Source organism: Pogonomyrmex barbatus, unplaced genomic scaffold (assembly GCF_055798465.1).
Source record: "Pogonomyrmex barbatus isolate J1 unplaced genomic scaffold, ASM5579846v1 scaffold3, whole genome shotgun sequence".
Taxonomy (NCBI): Eukaryota; Metazoa; Arthropoda; class Insecta; order Hymenoptera; family Formicidae; genus Pogonomyrmex; species Pogonomyrmex barbatus.
Genome location: NW_028297127.1, coordinates 7244171 through 7269464, shown reverse-complemented (window position 1 = coordinate 7269464; position 25294 = coordinate 7244171). Strand labels below are relative to the sequence as shown.

Sequence of the window (25294 nt, the reverse complement as noted above, 5' to 3'; positions counted from 1 at the left end):
TACGAATGTCCCCGTTGCATCGTTAATTTTCTCCTTCTAATAAATGTTCTAATGTTCGTAACGGTCTAATTACGTTGCATAAATTTCTCCTGATTCTTTGTTTTGTATCAAATTTTGCCATAGTAATACGAAAAATAAACATTTTTTCTTAAAATAAAATTTTGCACGTGATTAAATACTGATATATAATATAGCCAAAATAATTTCATTAAATTGTAAATTGATTTTTATTAGAGTTGTAAGATAATATTAGAAATATATATAATATTAGAAATTTTAATGTTTTATTTTGCAAACAATTATCAACATGTAAAAAATTATGTTTTACTCTGCAAATAATTATGGACATGTAAGAAAAATGTTTGAAAAAGGGGAGACAATTATAAATTTATATTATAAATTAAATATTTAAAAGAAAATTATTTATTGCTCACCTGTTCGACCCATAGATTTGTTGTCATGATTTGGTTCTTCAAGTTCTGTAACAAAAATCATTTGCTCAATGAATATAAACAATATATTTTTTTTTAATCGTATAATCGATCTATTGTAAATTGATTATCTATTTTATAAATTAAATTGTATTAGACTTTTAATTGATTTTTTTATTATACATAACAACACAAGTATACGTTTTTCGATCAATTTATAGAATCTTTAATTTAATTTTGAAATTCATTTTTGAAATTACTTGAAATAGAAAGATAACGTTGATTTGTTTAACTTTCTATAACGATTTCTACGATCCTATTTGGCAAGCGTTTGGCAACGTTTCGACTTCCAAATGTACGACATTCCTCGTCTCCTTTTTGCACCTGTCACCCACAGTGCATTGTAATTTCCGGATTCAACGCCGACCCGCGACTAATTGGACCAGCTAGCTGTTCAGGCACATAGACGGAACTTGCAGCCGTAATCCCAGTTATGGACTGCTAGTATGCGATTTTGGACTTTCCGCTATTTCGTGAATCCCCGACGTTCACATTTCAAACTATATCGCACGTGGAATCCATCCGCATGTGTATATGTGTATGGATGTTTGTATATGCGCGCAAATCTAATCCCGATTGAATGCGAACGATGTGTGCCGGGGACAAGCGTGTCCTCAAATATTTCTGCCATATTGATACAATTTCCTACTGACTTCAGGATACACGATTATTAATTACCTATTTACAAAACTATAACCACCGCTATCAATATCATCATAATTATTGCAATTATCGACCACGAAAGTTATGATATCAACGTTATTAATTTAATAATAACGTACTATTATTATCGTTATCTGATACACGGATATTACCACATTTACGTGTAAACTTTTAGTCGCGGCGATTTATCTCCTCGCTTAATGCAATCATGGACATTGCGGTTATAATACTTTCTTGTCGCTTTCACTCATTTAATTTTGCAATTTTCACCGCGGAAATTTATCTACGTCACGAATTCCGTTGCGTGTTAAATAATAAATAAATATATATATATATATATATATATATATATATATATACGTTAAAATAATAAATATATACGCTGACAATGTTGAACGCTTCCGCTGCTGTGACATCAATGAGAAGGTGTCCGACAAGGTAATCATCGCAACATAGTCGCATTGAGGGTCGGTATTGAATGGATATTCACTGTGGGATGAGTTATTCTCCGCGATAGGAAGGCGGATTGTATTCATATGCAAATGCAATAATACCGATATAGCTTTAGTCTTCGCGTTTTGATGAATCGCGGATGTAAATGTAACAAAGACCGGATGTATTATCGTAATGCTATCAAGAGACATTGACACATAATTTTACACGTAATTTTAAACTGCCAGGCTTTCATTTTTATAATTATTATAATTATTATTATAATATTATTTTTATAATCAGCTATTAAAGATGATACAAGATTTGTTCATATCGCTTGCACTCGTGTTTTCCGTTCTTTTTTTCTCCAATGTTTCTTGCATGTATGCCCATTTCGTTTTAGATGCAAAAAATACTAGGGAATACAAGCAATGCGAATACCTATAGTAAAACCTATAATAAAACAATAAATAAGACGGCAAAAGGGAAAAAAAAAAGAGAAGCATTCTTTTTGACTAACGAACGTTATTTGGGACTACGGTTTGTTTTTATTATTGGGGTAATTTTTAAAATAATAAATTACATCGTACTTTTCCGATAAAGTAAATTAATTTTTTATATTTTCTTACATCTCTAAAGTGCATCTTTAACAAGAATGCTTCAATTCGATAAAAAGACATCGTTATTTTCTTTTTTTTTTTTCATTTTTTCCATTATTCTTTGTAGGTAACAAGCGTCAGATTATTACTTGCGCGACTCCGCCGAATCGATTGAATTTTCGCGGGATTACAGGGCTCGCACATTATCGCGATTATAGGGGCAAAGGCTAATTAATTCGGGCGTTCCGATATACGGGCGTGTGTTCGGCCATTCGCTCGAAATTAATGTCACATCGATTGTAGATATGGGAAGCGGAAAACTCGCGTGTCGGTTTGTACGAATTTCCATGTCGATGCGAGAGTGACTGTACTCGTGAATAATCGATTTTGACACGAACGACAGTGTTGAACGTAACGAAAATGATATTATAATAATAATAATAATAATAATAATAATTTCATGCTTCTTAGCAATATTAATACTGAATCAGCATTAATATAATATAACACTAATAACTAACGTAATGGCTGAATGCATATTGAAATTGTTACTTCTAATGATCGGTAATAAATAATGATGTCATAATTTGACTTATGATATTAACTAAATAATTAATTATAATTACTGTAGTAATACAATGACGTTGCTTGTAATTATAACTATTGTTCATTATCAAAGTTAGCTCTCGGCGCTGATCAGCCAGGACGTTAACGATTCACGATACGGAAAGTAACTCCGAACTGTTCCGCATCGATACCGCAACGTATTGCCAATTGTAGACGGGGTGAGGAGTAATTAGCAAATTACTTTACATGTAATTAAACTCTAATTGCGGTAGAGAGTGGACGCGCTGTACGATCGCGCGAATGTAGGCGCGCGACAATTAGTGCGAGCGCGCAATATGTTAATTGATTCGAGTATACCGCGACGGATTCCGATACATAGGTGGATATTAGACTCACGTTGTCCATGTGGATCGTAAATTGAAAATTCCTGTCGAATTCCTGCATTTGAATGCAAGAGTATCCGCCAGTATCCAAACGTTTCTAATTAATTCTCACGCTATGCGGCACGTTGTATATTGAGATCAGTTAGTTATTTAGGAGAGGAGGACTGTTTTTTTTAGTAATTATGATAACGATGACAATTATTTTGTTTACAGGCAATCTACAAGAAAAAAAAAAAGAAAAACTCGTCGATTATAACAATTTATTATTAATACTGCTAAATTTATTATTTATCAGGTTAATTATATTGTGTATTACATTAATTACACTAATAGTTATTAAGTGTATCATTTTGATATAAGTTAGATATGATTTTTGGTATTTAAAAATTTTGTATTCTTTTAAGATAATTTTTATTTTTTAATAGTCATTGAGTAAAGCTTGTGTTTATTGTTTCTTTTCTTTTTTTTTTTAGAACAGTTTTATTTAACTACTACTAATTAATTTTATCTACTGTAAATTTTTATTTTGGAAGATCTGATTTGATCTTTTTTTCATTTTTTTAAGAAGCGATCGTGATATTGCGAATATGCTGCGGATAATATATACGAGAAATGCGATCTTAAAAAAAATGAAATAATGATTGGCAAGCGTTGTCAAACACGAAAATCTAATTTATATCGCTCTTCGAGATATCACGTTGATTTAATGCGATTTAACGCGATTTAACGCGAGACTCGATAGCGAATAAGTTTTATACCTGCGCGAGCTTCTTCATAAAACTGAAAGATAGAGAGAATAATGAAGAAGAAGATTTAAAATTAAAATTAAAATTTGTTAACAAAATTTTAATCAATAAATGAACATATAAATTACTTTGTAATATTGTAAATTTTAATATTATCGATTTTCAATATAAATTAAATTAATTGAGAGAATCCGTGGGAAAAAATACCTTATGAGATTTGTATATGTACTGGGAAAATAAATATAAATAATAAATCCTATATTTGTCAAAGCTTTATATTCCTTCTAAATGCAAAATATTAAAAAATATAATTGGATTTGACAGATTTGTGTACTTGTAGGGGAATATTGTATTCTATCATTGTAATACGATATTTGGAATTAGTTGATAAACATAAATCGTAGGGCAAATATTATGAAGTTGACAGTATGACAAAGAACGAAGGCAACAAAATGTTCAGGCTCCCGAGAATAATTTCTTCATTTCTGACGTCGTAAATCAAGATGACCGATTGGAGTGGGATTAGAGTAGCAAAAATAGATGTATGCCTGGGACGGTTGGCACCGAGAGATGAATAATGCTCTGTTTTCCAACGTTGAATATTTAAGATTGTTGAATATTCACGAAACGCGTGAAACGTTCGGAATGACAACACAAATTTACGTAAAGCATAATTTTTTGTTCATAACAAAAATATCCCTCCGATCGTACGTAGTACGATTTGGAGAGATGTAATTTACGTACTCAGAGATCTTGTAATTAAGTTTATGTTTGCAATTAATTTTTATTTTATATTTAACTTTTAATTAATTAAATATATTAAATATGTTAAAATTGTTTGTAATTTTTCTCTTTTTAGTAATTGTCGTCGTCAATGTATGAGGTACCTGGCTGTTTACAATAACTTGGTACATATTTTTCTTTTTCTTGTTCCAGCGAGAGAGAACGTATAGTTATATATTACATCCAAACATTCCTTGTTTATGCTCATCAAAAGAAACTCAATATGTTTCACGTACCGCGTTAATGAATGCATATCGAACATAAAGTACTGAGCTGCAGCCGACGTGAATTTGACGTATGCTATTCAAACGCTCTGCGAGCAATACAATCCTCTAAATGCATTAATTAAGTGGCTCTAAAACGCAATAATTAAAAGGCATGTTGACGATCAGAAAGCCGCACTTCTCAGTATCGATCAGCATTTAATTCAATTTTTTTAGGCGTATCAGCTGTTGGAAATGAATAAAAAGAGATTTTCTGCACACCATTTTCATGCACCTGATAAGATATTTTACATCACTACCACGATTCTTTATTATTTACACGATACCTTTTATTAAAAGTATTGAAAATGTTAGTATTATTTCACTAGTTTTTCGAAACACTTTTAACTCTATTGTTTATTAATATCTACATTTTTTTATCAATTATATGAACTTTGAACATTATTTGAAAAGCATAATTTAAATGGCAAAAATACGCTAGAAAAAATTACATCATTAGAAACTCGGCATATCTAAAAAGAACTTGTAGGTTAAGAAGGAAAGTCCGTTTAAAAGTTTTTAATAGAAACAGCATAGAAAATCCGCTCGGTGCTTTTAAATCTCTCAAGGTTTTTCTACGATTCTTATACTGCCTTCAATTTCTACGCGATATTCACGTGAAGCATGTCAAATTTTATGTTCAATCTCTAAATTTAAACAAAATTAAATACGCGGTTCTAAACTGATTTACTATCGAAGAGACAGTTTCATATACAGTTTCATATACGGATAAATATAAATTTTAGACGTACTTTTGATAGATATAAAATTGAAGTTGGCTGTCCTGAAATTTATGATCCAGGTAGAATGATAAAAGTAGACTTATTATATTATTGATGAATTGTAGAAGAAAATTGAAATTTCCAAGTTGCGATATATATCACATATGACATCATCCTTTTTTCCGTGAAAGATTGTTTTCTGTACAAAGTTATTATCGTAATGACCTGAGTAAAAGTCAATACAATCGATGCATAATGAGATAATCTCAATTTTACACTTACATATGCCTTGCCTACAGCCGCGAATCGTTGTACATGAATAATGCAAGCCAAACGCCGCGATGCAAGCGCATGAAAATCGGAAAGCCATTCGCGATGGGAAGACTTCCTTCACTTTGCGCAGTTGTCAATGTCAAGCTGCCATTTACAATCATTACTAGACAGTGATTGATTATTCATGTGATTAGTAGGCAACTATTGAATCACTTAATCATGATTAAGATAAACTGAAAACTAAACGTATAATTGCTATTTAGATTAATTTTATTCATGAATTATATTTATAATCTTCTGAATTATTCATCAGTTACACTAGTTAATTATGAGGTAAAATATTTCCATAGTTACTGAAGCCATTTTAATTGAGTCATATGTTAATATGCGTTAATAATTAAGTCAACATGTAGTTTTATATATGATTTTATACATGATTAATTTTACAATTAAATCAAAAATATATATTCATTTTAAAATTTTTGGATAAATTTTTTTATTAATAGCGTAATATAGATACATGTCATTAAAAATCAATCTGCCAATATAAAGAATATATCATGGACATAGTCTAACATATAACTATCAATAATAAAATATCAATAATTTACACAAGACGTAAAAGTCATATATAAAACCTAATAAGTGCAGATGGAATGATGTTGATTTTTTCAAACTGCAATTATATTTGCTTTTTCAGCACAAATCGCCGTGTGCTGATCGTAATTGAATATCCAATTCATATCGGAGTGGCCACATTTTTACCTCGGCGCAGCCTGTGAACGCGGCTCTGAGAAATTTACATATTTATGAGCAAATCCCGATGTAGAATGCTTACGAGAAACGCGTCCTTCGTGTTTGTACGTGTACATACTCGTCCGGTAAAGATACAAGCGAGTAAGCGCACTATTCCTTGCAAAATTGCTCAACGGTTTCATTGCACACGTACTTAGACGCGTTTAACTGCATGAGACTGGGCCGAGCGATAAAAGCCGAGGGGAATGGTCTTTTTTAAATTTATTCTTTTAATCCTTTTCCTGGCTGAGTTTCATCTAAATACTATGTGGGTTTAGACTCGTAATAAGTTCATGGGTAAAGTTCTTTAATTTACTTTTTAAGGATTCTTTAATTTCAATTAATTGATCTTAACATATGTAAATTTTTATATACCTCTTAGAAGCGTTCTTTTTTTGGATATTTTATAATTTTGGATGGATATTTTATTAATCACAATTGCAAATATTTACAAGCACGATGTGGCCTATTATAGCTGTCATTATCATGATAATCCACTTGACGCTTATGCATCGACATTAGGGCGCATTGTAGTGCTGAAGGGCGTAGTTCACGGAGATGTTTGTTCGGGGTGGTTATCGTGGAGGAATTCCGGTTTCAGAAGTAGGGATAAACAGATAATGTTTGATCAATGAGTGAAAGGGGAGGTTGGTAACATGCGAAGGAAGGAGGAAGTGGAAGGGTAAGGGCGTTTTTTCTGCAAAAAGGTTGGAAGAAAAGCTATCGGTTTTTCGCGAAAGTTACACGAAAAACTACTCAACGGTAATTTCGCGTGTCAATTGCGATACTCACGATAATTTCTAATGCTATGAAACGCGGTGAAATATCATCACGGATATAATTTCTTGATATAAAAAGAAATAAGTTACTTCAAAATATCAAATATTATTAATAATCGTCATCACATGGCAAATAATAAAACAATAAGATTACAATGTTATCCCATAATGAGTTAACAATTTTGCGGAAATTGTTGTAGTTAATTCCAAGCTACATTACGCGTTAGTGGCAAACAAGAAAATTGCGCTCGAAAGAACGCCAGATATTCGAGGATCGATCAAGGGTGGAAGATTAATGAAGATCGAAGTCACTGGTATATATTAGCGAGCGTGCTAGACAGGTTCTTGTCGTAATTTCACATTCCTGAGTGACGGAGGCGAAACGACGAGATTCATTATGATTTCCATCATCTGTCGTCTGACTCTCGTCTTCGTCTCTTAGACAGCTCGATTAAGCCCAGCACGATCGTATCAATTTCGTTGACTCGTCTCTAATTACGTTACATTTCTACAATTACGGGTTCTCATATTTAATATTACACTTCTGTAGTATATGAGAGAAAGAGAGAGAGAGAGAGAGAGAGAGAGAGAGAATCACTAAGTTTAATTTAATTTATATTTCTAATCACACATCTTACAATTAATTATATATATTAATGTAATGTGTAGTTCTTCCTTTTTTTTTATATAAGTCATAAATTAATTACAACAAATATATTTGTGTTGAAAATATCACGTATTGATCAGATGGAAATAATAATCGTGATATAATATTTTTTCTAAACGTACAAACTTTTTTGAATAAATAGAAGCTTTAAAAGGTTTGAAATTAGTTAAGCTCTTCGTCAGATATCGTTAATAGTTCGCCATGCTAATCCGACTTAACATGCGCCTCCTAACGCATTAACCATGCTAAAGTGCATAATCCTATGTGCAGTATGACCTGCAGTATCGTCGTAATAATGGCTGATCAGTGGCTTTCCATTACTACTGGTCCAGTCCGCACACTCATTCGCGAGGTTGTAACTCGGACTAAGGGAGACCGACTATAAATAGCCGTTAGATATTCATATCGAGAGTTAACATCGCCAGTTTCTCTCCATTTTAATGGATTAGGAGATGCGTTCATCCCTTTTGATGGTTGACGTGTAACGCGACGCACCGTTTAGATTATGCGAAATGATTTTCGTTTACGCGATGGCACGTTCGCATCTCGGAGCGAGAATAATTAAATGGACGAGAATAAATCTCGCTTAGCTGATCTATGTATTTCGCCATTTTGCCATATCTAGGTTTGTAAAGTGGAAGAAACGTAAGTTCTGGAAATTTGTTTTTGTCAAGATACGCCCAGATTATATGAATTTGCACCTTTATTCTAAAATAAATAAGACAGAGGTGGGTTCCATATGTTTTTTTTTAATTAGCAACGTTTATTTTGTCGAGAAGTTGGTCGACTAAGTACGAAAATTGCGAGTTTTTCTGGCGAGAAAATTATTTATGGGCTAGCAAATGGTCCCATAGCGACGCAAATGAGACGGTTTAATAAATAATTTCTTAATGCAATGCGGCATTTCGCCAGGCGCAGTTAAACGAGCAAACTTTCGAGATTTCGTAAACAAGGCAATGCGATTACGGTAGGACAAAATAAAAAGTAAAAATTAAGATAAAGTATTGTTTATATTCCGCGCACGTATCTTGCATGGAACGAGTTTCTTTGTGAATAGCAAATAAAATAGTTTCTAAAAGCAATCTAGCAACAAACTTCCGTTTATTGAACTATATTGGAAATAAACATATAAATTATCAATGCGTCAATTTTTGTAACAAACTTTTGAACTTTTTTTCGCAATTTTATGGTGTATATATATATATATATATATATATATATATATAAAATATATAAACAAGGTTTTTTTTAAATAGATATCAAACAAACAGAAATGTTATTACGATTGCGTATTGATTAATTTTTTTAGCATACGTATTTATTGCTTTTACGCGAGTTTTGCATTTTTTGTGTAGATTACGCATTTATTAACAAATAACATACAGTTTCAATTACAAAGCGTCAAAATATTTCAGATAATTTTTCCTTTTATCTGTGATAAAACTTTTAGCATTGACATTTGTGTTATCAAAGCATAATATTCGTTATTTTTATTTTTTTAATCTTTCTAATAACTATTTATATTTACATAAAATTATTTTATATTTAAGTAAAAAATATCGTTTCCTTTCTATATATATTCAGTGAAATACATTAAGATTAATTTTAATGATAGATTTTCTGATTGCTTAAACTGTCATTTATAAAAATCAAAATATTTCTAATTTCTTGATCTAAGATCATTCTGAAAAAATGAATAAGTCGCTTGAAAATATCGGCAAATGTCAATGACATAGCATGAAGTAGCGAGGTTAGTCTAATGATGGCATGCACTCCAGAGGCAGCCGTGAACCTGCCACAAAGCAAACGCCTGGCCAATAATTACGTAAATACCAGTGCTGTTGTCGTGGCACTAGGCCTGGAGGTGATGTACAAGTCCGTTACGAGATTTCTGAAATATGCATCACAATGATTTTGATATTAGATGTTCGGCATTGCCTTAATTGCAACAATTAACAGTCACAGTTTGGCAATAATCAATAGTCGTTTATAATTATCAAACCTCTTTTTTTCTTATCCTCGAGAAATCGATGAAAATTGAAATATTTTTTGAAAGAAAAGGGGGAGAGACTTAAGCTCAAAAACACAATTGTTTAATAAAAACAATCTGGAACCTGATTGCGTATTTCGATTACAATAACGTTGGTTTAATATCTATTACATTACGAAAGACAATTAACGTAAAGATTTTGTTGATTCTTTTGCTCATTTTACAATCTGGTATTTCGGTCACGAAACAGCCATAAAATTCGGACATCAAATGAATATCTCTTGGTAAAGTTTCTAAAACTTTCGGCTTCGTACCGCGCGGTACGATTTAAGTTGCTGTTATGCAACGCAGGAAACGTTTGCGAAAGTTACACGAGCCAAGTACATCGCAGACTACCGTTAACTCTGGCAAGACAAGGTCTCAAGCCTAATTTACTAGTTTCATGAATTTAAAATATCTTGGTGGTGTATCATGATCAAGTTGGCATCTAATTAAAACCTACTATTCTTGTTCCAAAGAAGATTGAAGTTAAGATCAAAATTCTGTTTGTTATACATTTTCCCTATTCGGTATCGACAGCGATGTCACTGAGGAAGGTAACGTGCTTATATAAACAGATTTATCTAAATGGAACGTTACGGACATAAGGTGGCAAAGAAGATCAAAAGTGCATTGTGAAAACCATCATTTTTCACAGAAAAAAAATATATTCAAATTTATTATTCTATATTTATATAGAAATCATTATAATTTTATTATAACTAATTTATAAAAATGCGTAAAGATGTATGAATATTTTAATCTAAAATTTGAAAAAAAAATGTTTAATATAAAAGAATTCTGGAATTATTTATTTTACAACTATATTTTATTTATACTAATCAATCTATACGTGTTTCTATTATCACTACTGATACGCTCTATGTAATGAACTGTATTATATTAATCATATATCTTTATTACTATTTGATGTAAAATATGTTTATGACCGGCTTATGCATCGAGTACTATTATTACGTAGTATAGCAGATAGGAATGACGCGAATGTCCCAAGGAAATTCAATGCGGAATCGTAGTACGACACGGGGAAGTTTTCTCACGGAAGAGTCGTAGTCGCGAGTGGAAGAGGGTCGAGAGGTGACGCCGCCATTATTGTGCAAATTAAGGAAAATGTAAATTCTTTATCATTTGCATTGCGCGTAACGTCGGGGAATATTCAACGGCGACGCGGGACGAAAAGAATTCGTCGGGCGATTTCTGCGCGAAACGAAGGTAGTCGACATATTACCAGGGATTTTACCAGGATTACAAGATTTTTCGAAGTTAACGCGGCACATTGGTGATTTAGAAGATTTAGAAACACTTTGCATAAATAAAAAGTTTCTTGTTTATACAGAGGACACGTAATTTATCTGTTAAATTATAAGAAAATTATGATATATAATCAAAATAACACAATGTGCACATCTTTTTATTTCTATAAAAGCAACTGTCCCAATTACATGTCGCATAATCTGATTAAAAAACGTCATCGACACCCTGCGCATAATTCCTAATATATATATATATATTCATTAAATTCTGCATTCGGGATAGCAATTCTTTTTTAGAATTCGTTACATAGCCCCCGGGTATTTTCAGAAATTTGAAATTTTGAAGCTACGAGAATCGTCGCTTTATCCTATTTTCCAAATTTTGACAAGATTTTTTTTTATCCCGTACTCGCCCTCATATCGAAAGCTAGCCGATCGATAAAGTGTCTTCGATCGTCGTGTTGCCGGATAGCGAGCTATTCCAATACCAGGACAAGCTCGTACCTCGATCTAATCTGATTCGGGTTGACCTCTGATTTAGGAATGCCAGGAATGCCAACGGCTCATGCACTATGGCGGTCCACACGAACGGTCTTCACCATCCGCGAATTGCCACGTGTACATACAGGATCAGCGGTTTAGCGCGGGTGAGGCTCTGGAGCCGCGGCCACTTATGCCATTAACGCATATCGGTACCGATACATGAATTCCAGTTTTGTTCTGATCATGCCTCGATATCCGTTTATTCTATCAAAGAAATTACTCCACCGGTCTAATTCCAATCAGATACATCGATAATTCAATGCAATTTGGAGGCTGACCTCCAATTTAGGGGTGTGCTCCAATCGGGGCACACACGCTCGAGCGTATGTGTAAAGGGGGATCGATAACATTTACTTTGATTATTATGTGTTAAATCACGCTTTTAATTTAACAATAGGTAAGATGAAAATTGCATTGCAATTACGTTGCATTATATTTCTAAAACGTTTTTAACAATTTGTTATTTGCTACTTCAGCAAGGTTAAAAATATAAGAGGAATTAGACAAGCAATTAGAAATGAAAGACTTTTGCAAATTAAGAGCTCCAGAGGTAAGAGTAAATAAAATCTTATTATGCAACGAGCGCTTAGCTGCGAATGTATTATACCTTAAGAACTGTAAGAAGAATTTTAATTAAAATGCTCTTCTTACATTGGGAAGTCACTTATGTTTTTTTATGTAAAATTCTATGCACTGTAATGACGTAATAAATATCTCGACATGATAGTTTCATGTTTTACATGGGAAGTCTTACTCTTTTTCTCTCTCTCTTTTTGATTCGCGACTTACCTTACCTTAATATAAATATTCATACGCCTGAGTGTTACGCAACCACGGGTCACAGATGCACTGCTAGGAAATGAAAATTGTTAAAGGGGTCCACCGGAAAATATTTAATACCTTCGCATCGTACCCGTGGTTTTCGTATTCTTAGAACTTCCGTGCGGCAGTTTTATCGCAATATACGAGAATCGAGATAGACTTTTCACGAAATATTAAAACGATCCGCGCGTCCGATAGAGGAATTCGGCCAGACTTTAGATTCTGGGATTCTATAGGTAAAGCTATTTCGCTATTTTGTAATATGTCTACGGTTTTAACGCTCGTTTCGAAAAAGTGTAAGAAGTGACAAATAATTAATAAACAACTCGCCTATCATGCTTTCATTTTTTTCCTACCGCAGACCGTATTAGCGTTAAACTACATGACCGCTGTACTTTAATTAAACCCGCTATACGCAGACATTCTCGTTACTTCTCAACTCTACCGCGCGTTCTGAAAAAAAAAAAAAAGAGGAAAAGACAATGGCGGAAGGCTGCTACAGAAATTGTTGCGCCAATCGCGTCGCACGCGTTTTGTGGTAAAAGTTTACCGTCGCAATGGACCGAGAGACTTTGCTTTGAGTATCAGGATGAACATTCTCTTAGACTCTACTTTGACATAAAAGACGGCTGTTACTTTGTTGATATCGGACATCATGAAACTAAATTGCTTCCCGCGGAATATATGTGTTTTCACAGTGAATAAATTTAACTCAGAAATGTAATGCAGTACTGCGATACGTGTAAAATACATGTAAATTTGTTATACGAAATATTTGATTAATCTTTACTTCATTCAATAAAACGAATAACTTTTAACGATTTTTTTTTTCACCGGAAACTGTAGATTTAATTGAACAAATTAAAAAAAGAAATTTGTTACACGCATGACAATAGCGATCATATAATACTCCTTTATCACTCGTAGCAATATTGTGCCATGGCGGAAACAATCCTCTCTCAAAAAAAAAGTTTCCATTTCCATGACAATACGGGCTTCCGAGCGTTACACAAAGAACAGTTTCGCTGTGGAAATTCGCAAATGGGTGAGAGCCAAGGGGGGCGATCGATCGCACAAGCGAAATGATATTGGCATCAACCGAGGTGCGAGAGTTAATTAAAACATTAAATTTTGCGAATTCAATTAGCGCGTTTTCGACGAGTTTTTTTGATAAACCGGCGCGGGAAAGCGGAGAAATCACATGGTTCAACGGCGGGCGGAAGGCGTGTGTGGGCGCGTAATATTTTACGAGCATTCATTACATCGGAAAGAGCAGGTGACTGCCGTTTTTCAATATTTGCAATAGTTCCGACGTCTGCAACACGGCCGCCGCACCGCGCAGGGAATGGAATTCTCGATGGACGTATCGAACGCGAAACGCATTCGCTCTGCGAAATCGTGCCCGCGAGCAATGCGAAATCTCCGCCTTAAACCTTCCCGGCATCTCCGATCTTCGTTTATTGGACGGAAAATTTTAACTTTAATATCAGAATCGTTTGCAGACACGAAATAATTTCAGGAAGTTTCAGCAGATATTGCCTAGGCTGCCTCGATATTTTTCATACATAGGATACTTGACAATGACGTTGACTCTTGTTGTTCGATTCATTTTCAATGTTCGCTACGACAAACATGTGTGCGCTGGAAAAAAGCAGAAAAACTGAAGCAGATGAAGAAAGCAGAAAAATTGAAGCAGATGAAGAAAGCAAATAATCTGAAATCAAATCTGTTCGAGATACAAATTTTTCTGTATGTAAAAGCAAAACGCTTACGTATCTTATCACTTTTGAAAGAAAAGCTATATTATTGCATATATATATATATATATATATATATATATATATGCTTTAGGTAATTGTTATTGTTAGAAACAATTTCAATGGTGATTGCTCATAGAATCAAGAGGTCTCTTCGTTCGACGAGCTTGAAAATCAAACATGCAAATTATGCAATATAAACAAACTATATCGTTTTTGTATTAATATGAGAGATTACAATATATATATATATATATATATATATATATATATATATATATATGTTAAATGTGACATGACCGTTGCACACAAGTTTATTTCTGCGAATAAATTATTGGTATATTTTTATTAACTCCGGGTTTCGTTAAATTGTTAATCAATAAATATATACGCAATTGTTATATTACGCATATAAAAACTCACATGTTTTTGCGGTATATTTCCATTCAGACATTTTTTCTAAAAAACGTAAATGCACAAAGAGAGTTGCTTCGTTCTTTCAATGCGAACACTTCCATTTAAATAAGTGTTTGCGAAAGATTTTCTTCTGTGGCTTTTATGCTTTACTACAGTCGAGTATACCCGCTCGTTAGATAGCAAGCCTTGTGCAAGTTTTGTACTCTGCGAGTCAAATACATAGATTATATAATACTTTCTTCGGTGATGAATTCGATAGATACGGATAGATACTTATTTCTGTGCTCTTAGAAGATCACGTTTATAAGATATACGATGAATCTATTGGAAAATTCGCGCGATTGCTCACGCATAAGCAAAATTGCAAACGGTAAATGTTTGAAGTTAACTAGTGAAAAAAAGCTCCGTATTATTCAAACTGTCTTATTTTATCGATACCATTGAAATATTAAATCACAGAAACGTGACACGGCGGGAGAATTGGGAAGATTGCATGCTTTTTTTTGTCATTTTCAAGTAACGAGTAATACGTGTATCTGCGAATCTTTTTGTCGTTTATCATTCTGGGGTCGCTGACACCGTGTGTTCGATCTTGCGACCTCCTGTGTACGCTTCTGGGACATTATTAGCCCTCGGGACTTTACATCGCGCCGCAGCTCATTGCCCTTTCTCGCTAGAAACACTCTCCTAAAAGCACCGAGCTCCGTGCCATGTTCTTACACGTGGGACTTATTTTCTAAATGCGCCAGGAAGTTTACGGCGCGACGTGGAAAAAAGTAAAAGGATAGGCCGAGATAGAGCCATGAATGGGATAAAGAAATGAGATACGTTGGTATGAATAGCGGACATGTCGTTCGAATTCACGAGCGTCGTCTGTTGGACGACACTTGTTTCAAATAAGAGTTTGAGCTTAGGATATTCATGGATTTGGTTGCTGATTTTATTATGCAAAAGAAAAAGTAAATGTAGTCTTAGCAAAAACATATTAATCTATGTTTGTAATTATTTATTATTATTGATATTAGTAGTGGTCTAACATTTGCTTTTTTTATGATAATTGTAAGTGGAACTTGAAAATATCAACTTTACATATTTTATTCCGACTGTATGCATACGAAAAAGAATCTTTCATGTATAATATTTTCACACTCCGGGACGATGTTATTGAGTTTGATATGATCAGATCTCGGTGAACTTTGGATATGGAAGAAGGCGACGATATCGTAACATTTCAAACGATGGAATATGTTTCGACATCATGTAAACAGCATATTGTCAGAAGAAGAAATTCAGAAACAAAATTTTGTCTTAAATCTGAAATAGCTAATTAGATAATTAGATAAGAAACATTATTATAATATTATATAATCATTGCAAAATAATCACTAAAACTATATCAGAAATTATAAATTATTATAAAATTTAACAAATTAATCAAATTAAAATTTTTGTCTTTGTATTAATACTTTTTCCGTATTTTAAAGTAATTATTTATTATTGTTAAATAATTTAACATTTTTTAAAAATATTAATTAAAATTGTATATGTCAAGCGGAAATAGGAAATGAAAATTGAATGCGATAATGCGAATTTAATATATAGTTTTATTCTATATATAGTAATTAATTATTCGCTTGAATTATGTGCTAATTAAATGATAATTTAATTTTATATATGTATTAATTTGTTGTATGATATATTAAGAAACTTTAATTAATGATTCGACATTTGGTTTACTGTAACTGCTATTTCTGGTTTTAACATATAATAACATGATGAGATGTTTTCCTAAATATCTATAAATTTAAATAATAATTTCTATAATATAATTTTTTTGTAAATATAATTTTATCTATAAATTTAATAATAATAAAATAGATCACTAACGACAACCAAACATTATATATTATAAATTTAATAAATAAATATAATAAATAAGTGTAATAAATGCAATATATACATTTTACTTTCTTCAGTTTAGTACACAATTTTTTATTCTATAATACTTATATGCACAATTTAAATTTATTAAACTTAAAATGATTTAAAGAAAAAGAATTATGTTAAGAAAAGAATACAACATTTCTTATTTTTAGAAATTTAAAAATCATTTATTGCTTATTATTATTTAAAAATTTTTTTTTAAAATATATAATGCTACAAAAGCGAAATTGTAATTAAAGATTAAAGCACAGTATGCAATTTAATATATTTAACGCATGGACATGATGATTGAGATGATGATATGATAAATTAACCGTTTACTACTTTAATTAGCGAAGCATTGTCTGTTACTTTGTGTGTCTGGTAATCGGATGTACAATTCGATCCATTGCACGCGACGAGATCACGCGGTACGAATCGAGATAAAACGAATGAGGGTGCCAAAAAAGGGAGGCAAGGGTTAAGTGCGTGGAGGAGAATGGTTGCGGACGAACATTGAGAGAAAATTACTGTCCTAGTTGGAGGCTCCTAAATTTAAGGCAAGGTCCGTGCAACGAGAGAGAGAGAACGACGAGGGGTGATACGATTCGATGGAGGCACTCATGCGATCCTTCACGTACGTGACCACAATAAGGCACCCCCGAACTGGTCTATACATCATACTTCCGAAGTATATTTGTCACGATTACGCGAAGCCACTCCGACACATTTTCGCATTCTTGTTTTATGAGACAATTTAAATACTCGAGTAATAAAGAAAGCACCATCAGATTATTTCGTGCATGTTATTATGTAGATGTATGTGATATATTCTCAATTTACTTTTTATATAAATAGAAGGAAAAACCTGAAGATTATCAACAGATGAGAGATTACGTAACATCATTTTAAAAATGTTTAATACGTTTCTCTATCTTGCTTTAAAATTTTTTAACGATAAGTACATAGCTTATGACACGTTAAAAATGATCGTAAGGAATGACTTGATATAAACAAATGGAACGCAAGTTGCTAAGACTGAAAGTACTAAAGAATCTACTGAATGATGCAAAATATCGTTGTACGATGCAAGTCGTTTCGCGTATAGCACGATTCTTGGGAGGAAGGCATCAGGATATAATGTAAAAACATATTATGCAAATCTTTAGTCATCTCTGTATACATTTGGCGCGAAGGTAATGTTGCACGTGTTTTTAAAAACACATCTTGCCAAGATAGCCTTAGTTTAAAGAGAAGAAAATTTGCGGTGGTTGCAATTATCATTAATTTTCAATTTATTTGACATTAATACATTGTTATGTATGTTTTTCTTTCGAATTTTAATATTATGTTAGAAATCTTTAATATTATGTTAGAAGAACTGGAACTGGAATCCCGTTAATTATTCAAAATTGCGTTATTATAGCGCAGAGATGACTCGCAATTTAATCGTATAATGATAGTAATATATAATGAATACAATATGATTCTCATTGTAGTAAATTATAGTATTCATTACAGTAAATTGCGCATATGTAAATGCTCGAGTTAATAATAATTTCACAATTGTCAGAACCACAGGTTTACATTAGAAAATATAGCAACAATATCATATGAGAACGAACAAATATAAATATTAACAATTTTATCATTTATTAAAGATAATTTTATATTATAATATTAAAGATAAATATTATGTAAAATAAATAACAGATAATATTAGTAATAAGGCAATTAATTAATAACGATGCTAAATTTGCTGATAATAATGTTACCATGGATACATTTGCGAGATATTTTGCATTTTTCCCATTCCTCTGTTCTTGACATATTATAATATTACACATGTAATCGACATGTGGCTTCAGGCATTCGAAGTAATTCTGACGGTGCACGCAGGTAATTTAGGTCATACGTGACTCGCGTTATGGGACTTTGTTGCTTTTGATAAAAAGTAGCCGCGCGTATTCAAAATTTTAGCACGTGCCTTTATTATAATGTTTCTCAAACGGCAGTCCGGGAAGACGTGTGGACTTTCAAAAGAATACACATTTTTTTCTTTTCCGTCCCTTCAAAAAGATTACATATCAACCTCTCAGATTAATCCAATATTTTTCCAAAAATGTATCAAATCTAAATACTACGGGAAATACATATTTCTAATTACAAGGATGATATTTAGAAGACATCCGAAATTAATTTTGATAGGAACAATTAGTATTTGAGAAACGGTTTCTCCTCTCAGTTTCGCATTCCTGTTTATGTACATTGATACCTACCGGCACTTAATCACGACGGTTGCCGGAATTAAATTTAATTGCAATCCTACGGTACAGTTTTTATCGCTGTCGGTGTCCCGGCATAAAAATGGGAGCTCGTTTAATCGTCCCTAACACGCGGAGTACACAATGGTGTGGATTAAACGCGGCGGAAGGGGGGGGGAGGGGAAGCGGGGATTAGAATATCCTCGTCTCAGCGAATTTCTCAGGTGAGAGCGAAGAAGGCAAGCGACTTCCCCAGCGATACTCCTCGTTCCCGGCATTATCCGGGGCTTCCGACGAAATTATTACGGGCTGAAGGGAAGTTTCGGTGGGTATCCGCGCGGAGAATAATTAAATTTCGGCGTGTGTATGCGCTCTCGGAACACACTGGGCGACGAAGGGGACGAGGGGGAATGTCGAGGATGGCATTCGTAGCTGTCGCCGAAAACAGGTACAACGACGAAGCAACAGCGGCGGCGGCAGCTCTCTGTTATTACGGACTTAAATAATCTCGGAGTAGCAGAGGAGTAGCAGAGGTCGGCTTAGTTAATTGAAAGGAGGGAATGTCCTTATTCCGTAGTGTGGCCATGCATTTGTTATCACGTGCTGATGTGAAAGTTATAACTGATATTTCTGATATACTAGACCGCTTCCTTTTCTCGCATCTTTCTCACCGCATCTTTCATTTACGAGAAGCGTTGCATTACGGGCTCTTCAATATACCGTATGAGTTTCGACTTTAGCAAGCCTTTTTTTAGGAAGAAAGAAATGCAGAACATCAGAAATTATGCATTTGCGTTTCTCGTGCAATTGCGTCGCCGACGTGAAAGAACAAAGCGATAAAATGTGAAGTGAATCATAGATCCCGCTTCACAGTGCGACCGGGAAGAACGGAATCGGACATTCGTGCGATAGTTTTATGAGGAGGCGCCTCTGAGATGTAGGTCAGGACGAAAAGAGGGAAGAACTGACCCAACAGAAATGCAAGCGTGCCAGCGGTTTGTCGCGCGGAACGGAAGAAACGAAAAGAAAAAGAAAACAAAAGAGAAAACGAAAAAGTGTCTATTGTATTCTATTTTGTATCTGGGAAAACTCACCTGTAACAAATACATTTATATAACAAGCGAAGAAACTTGATATATAAAAAAACTGCGACTGCCGAACATGTATATATTAGAAAAGATATATCTTTTTATTAAATAATATGATATTTATTGTAAAAAAAAGGTTAGAAAAAGATATAGTGAAAAACGTACTTTTTATTCATTTTGATTCATTCCGATCTGACACACATAATAAACAAATAAATCAAAAAAACAACAAAAGAATAACCCAGTTTTCTGATAAAAGAATTCATTTTTCTATATAACTGAAGTCCAATTATACACAAAATTATTAAGGCGGTGTAAAAGATTGATGAAACAAATTATTATAAGTTTGGTTCTTTACTCTTTTAGTAGCATCATTTGTAGACAATTGTTAATATTTACTATAAAATAAATAAATTCAGAAACAAATAGAGTTTTCTTTTCTTTAAAGATAAATGTTTCTCTTTTCGTATGCTATTTGTGTAACAGACAGGACATATTTGTTTTTTTTTTCTTTTTACGTGAATAGAAATCTCGTGTAAACATTTTTAGATGATCCACCCTCTTAGAGAGGGAAGTTTTTTTTACCGGAGCCTGAAACGGCATGTCATACAAACTCGATATAATTCACAAATCGATTTTCTGTCGAGGAACGCACGCAGATTTTAACAGTTTCGGAAGCTCGAGATTGGAGCGGGCTTAACGCGAATATATGACTGCGGATAGCGATGCCCATTGGCCACGTAGCTTGTAGCCATAATTCTTCATGAATCTCTCGCTTAAAACGGTAAGTGTCATACTCTGGATAATTTCCAAGTGGAACGACAATAACCTGATCCGGCGTCGGCGGTAGAATCTTGGTTAATAAATATCTACATATATAACTGTACGTGGTAACAGATGCGAAACGATTTAGCGTTATTACTATTGTAATTATAATACCATGCATTACCGATTTAGAATAAATACAACGCAAATGCCACCTGATCCTTAATTAATTGATGCAAACATGTGGACTCCCTTCATCCATTAATTTTCCCGAGAAAAATATTTCTCCAATTTCTCTTATATGTATACATTTATATACATATTTTACTATATTTATGTAGAAAGAACTAATAATAAAAATAACAAGAATGATAAAGTAGCAAATATAATTTACATTAAAAAATTTTTTATTAATGATATAATTACAATTATAATTAGGAAAGTGATATAAGTGTTGCATAAGAATTTTTTATATAACTATAATGTTTACAAGAAATCTCACACGATGATAAAAATTGAGATCTGTGAAACAACATAACGATATCGGGGCTCTTTTTTAATGAAAAGTTTCCTAAAGCGGTAGAGACAACATCTCTAATAGTCACGGTGCAGTTCCGAGCATCTTAACGGAAGAGAATTTCCAGAATTGTTATCAGGAACAGTAGGATTGTTGAATCTAGTGTTTGCATTCCCAAGATGCATTCTTCGAGAAGTTTAATGTTAAATTATAATTGAGTTGAATAAACAATTCTAAAATCATTTCTTCTCGTTTCTTTCAAGGCGAGCTACGTAACTTATGTGGATGGAACGCTTTGGATAAGCGATCCGAATAGAGATTAAACGTGAACAGCGAACGGTAAAACATACGAATCAACGATACGTAATCGGTGAGTCGATATCCGACTGGGTCGTAATGATAAATCTCGATTTGCATTCTGCGTTGTGCGACCGCTGTGATTTAAACGATTCTGCTCGGTCCGCTCGTCGTAGGCGCCGCGATTCGACCAGTCCGCTCCGAGCGGATAAATAAATGTCGGTCTAGCAAATTGAACGGATATCCCTGCTCCGATTTCGTGCAAACGATGCCGAATTCGAGGGTGCCCCACTTGCAACGCGTATGCGCCCGCACGGGTCGGGTATATCAAAGCTTTCGTTAACAAAGCGACAGCGGGATGACTTTAATAATGCCACTCCATAAACATCGAGCGAATATTGAATAAAAGCCAAATGTTCTTCATATGCGGTACAGAAACAGAAGCATTTATTTTAAAGTAAAAGTATCAAGCAAACGCATCGTTCATACATTCCGTAATGAATAATTTCTTATATTTGCTGTTGTGTGTGATGTTTGTTTTGTGCTCTCAAGTATTTAAATGTGGACACCATCGCTGTCAAAATGCATTTGTAGCAGCACAATCATGTACAAAATGTAGAATATACAATTTGTGCGTTTGCTTTTTGCATATTACTGTAAAAGAGAATGCTTTATGTCATAAACACACATTTTACGTATATATATTCGGAATATCTATTTTAATACAACAGGAAAAGAATTTATTTCTCTTTTTTAAAAAATTTTGTTTTCTATTTATATAATCTATTTTGAGAAGGAACAATTGATAATAATACTATACATAATATTTAATAATTGTCAAATTTTTGAAATTTATTTAATGAAATTTATTGTATCAATACGTGATAAAAAATTGATAATTGATTTTTGAATATAAATATAATTCCGACTAAAAGTTTATTATATCATATATCGCCACATTAAATTATTAAATAATTTACTGAAACATATATTGTTTGTATATATACATGTATACATATATATATATATATATATATATACATTAATGATTTTGTGTGCACGTTGCGAATGGCGCGATGCATCGATGCGTCGATGCATCGAGATACGCGGTTTGCACGACGAACGGTATTGAGGCCAATCGAGTTGGCCGGCCGCCAAATATGGAAATATATTAACATACGAATAAGTTCAGATATCCGCCGACCGGCCGAATAACGCGTTTTATAGCTCACCGCGTCCGCACATCGAGCGGACTTCCGGTTCTGTCGCCGATCTGGTCCCGAGTGAACCAGTGTTGAAAAGTACGAGACTTCTCTCGCGTTTGCAAGTTTACAAGCGGAATACTACTTCGCTGCAGGACCGTCGTCTGCAGATGACACGGTCGAAATTTCGTCGATCTCTCGTGTTTACGAGCGGATTTCTCATGGATTGGAAAATACTGACTCGATAGTTTAAAGCGCAATTTCCAATAAAGAAATTTTTTAACGAATATTGGAATGACGGAGTTTAGGAAAAGAAAACGAAAGTTGCAAAGTTTCGTGACTCTAATAAAAAATCTTGAAATACTGAAATATCATTGGTTTAAATTTAGAAAAAAAAATCTCTGAAGACTTTTATATTGCATAATTCTCTGCATTTTACATTTTGGAAAAAAATATACATGTAACAATTTAAAATGAATAAAATAATTTGAAATGAAGATTGAAAAAAATAAGAAAGTATTTTAAAAAAATATTTAATATATAGAAGAACAAAATTAAATTAAAAAAATAACATTAGCTCAAATTTATGATTGAATGTTTATCATTTGAAAATGCCTTCTATTTTACGAAGTATGTGTTTACGCCAAAATTATAATCTAATTATTGAAGAGCAAAGTTCAAACTAATGCAATTTTATATATGCAAAAGTTTGTACATACAGTCTAACCTCGATTCTCAAATGGTCGAATTGCTTTTCGTACTTCGTTTTGTCTTACTTTTAAATTCTTCTCGAAGTCTCAGAAAACTTTTAGAAAAATCGACGAATCTTTACGATCTCTACGTATATCGCATATTCGAGAAGAAGAAAATTGATACAAGATAGATATTACTAATATATTTAAAATAAAAGTTATGTCTTTTATTAATATTCACAATAAATAAATAAAAATCATACTCGAAATATATGAATTCTCCGACATTTTATATTAATAAATAAAGTTACTCTCTGTTAAAGCTTTATTACTTACGGGCATTTACGAGTTAGGGCAGCGCGTTAATGACGGTCGTTTTCTCATATCGAGAGCGTACTTAAACTTATGTTTCGAACTGTCACGAGATTTGCGCACGATGGTGCATATAATGTGAAGGTACATCGTGACTGCCCGCTAACTTTCGGACGCTCGTCGTCTCGGAAAGCTTCGTAATAGGCTTGCGAGCTCTTATCGGCAAGCTAGGTCGTTACCGAAACGGGGAAAACTTACGATTTACGAGAGCACGGCGAGTTTACCGAACGGCTTCGTCGAGCGGAACTCGCCTCGCCGACGCGATAGGGTAATTTCCTTGGTTCTTAAGAAGACACGAAGAGCGAGCCTGACGTTGATTTCCTTGCGAAATACACGTGTCGTATTCCACCTTTAATTTTTGTTTGTGCATTTTGCAAAGCTAAAGAGCTTAAGAATGTATTATAAACAATACCAACAATGCAAATACATTAGAATTTGCATATGAAAAAGAAGTCTTTTAATTTATAATTTTTCCCTCTATGTTCGAGGAATATTTTTGCAATACATATTACTTTCAATTTATTGTATAACGTACGTAATGTTCGTATTTGAATATCTAAGTATCGAATGGTAATAAATATAAATGTGAATTTGGGCCAACCACTTTAATGCGCGTCTTTAAATGATGATGTTACATATGTAGATAGTGAAATAGCTTGGGCAGATAAGCTTGATACATCGAATATAGGTAAAGTAATGTGAGTTTCGTCCTTGATACTGATGTATATCATGATGTAGATGTGATTTATTACAACTGTTCACTGATTTACACATCTGGAGGTCACTAACTGTCTCACAACAGTTCTGACATCCAAATTTGAGTTAGACTTAACTTGATTTATATCCTTCGTATATGAAATATCGATTGAGAAGAGTATTATATAATCAATTTACAGCTGTCAATAAAAGTATACAATTTTGATTAATAAACTTGAAAGTAATTGCATAACTTTTCCTTAAAACAAAAAATTTAAATAAAATAATATTGTTTCAAATATTTAATTATTGAATTATTAAATGAAAATTGATAGCAGTTTGCTGCTGGTTTTTATAATTTAAATTAAATTAAATAGTTTTCGAAACTAAAATAGTTTTAGAAAATTTATTAATTAGATTATTTACGATAGATTAAATTACGATATGAGAAAGAAGTGTGATTTGTTCTCGTA

General features: G+C 33.1%; 1 protein-coding gene across 9 annotated transcripts in view; it reads right to left on the bottom strand.

Moving 5' to 3' along the window:
- Nucleotides 1-25294, bottom strand: part of nAChRalpha4 (nicotinic acetylcholine receptor alpha4) — a 186700-nt gene that overhangs the window by 133834 nt on the left and 27572 nt on the right. For 7 of the 9 annotated variants that reach the window (XM_011641987.3, XM_089079971.1, XM_011641988.3 and 4 more), the window contains exon 3: nucleotides 435-479. In XM_011641987.3, coding sequence (XP_011640289.2) covers nucleotides 435-479 — 45 coding nt within the window. The remainder of the gene's footprint in view (nucleotides 1-434; nucleotides 480-25294) is intronic. The other 2 variants (XM_089079974.1, XM_089079975.1) reach the window with 1 other exon arrangement.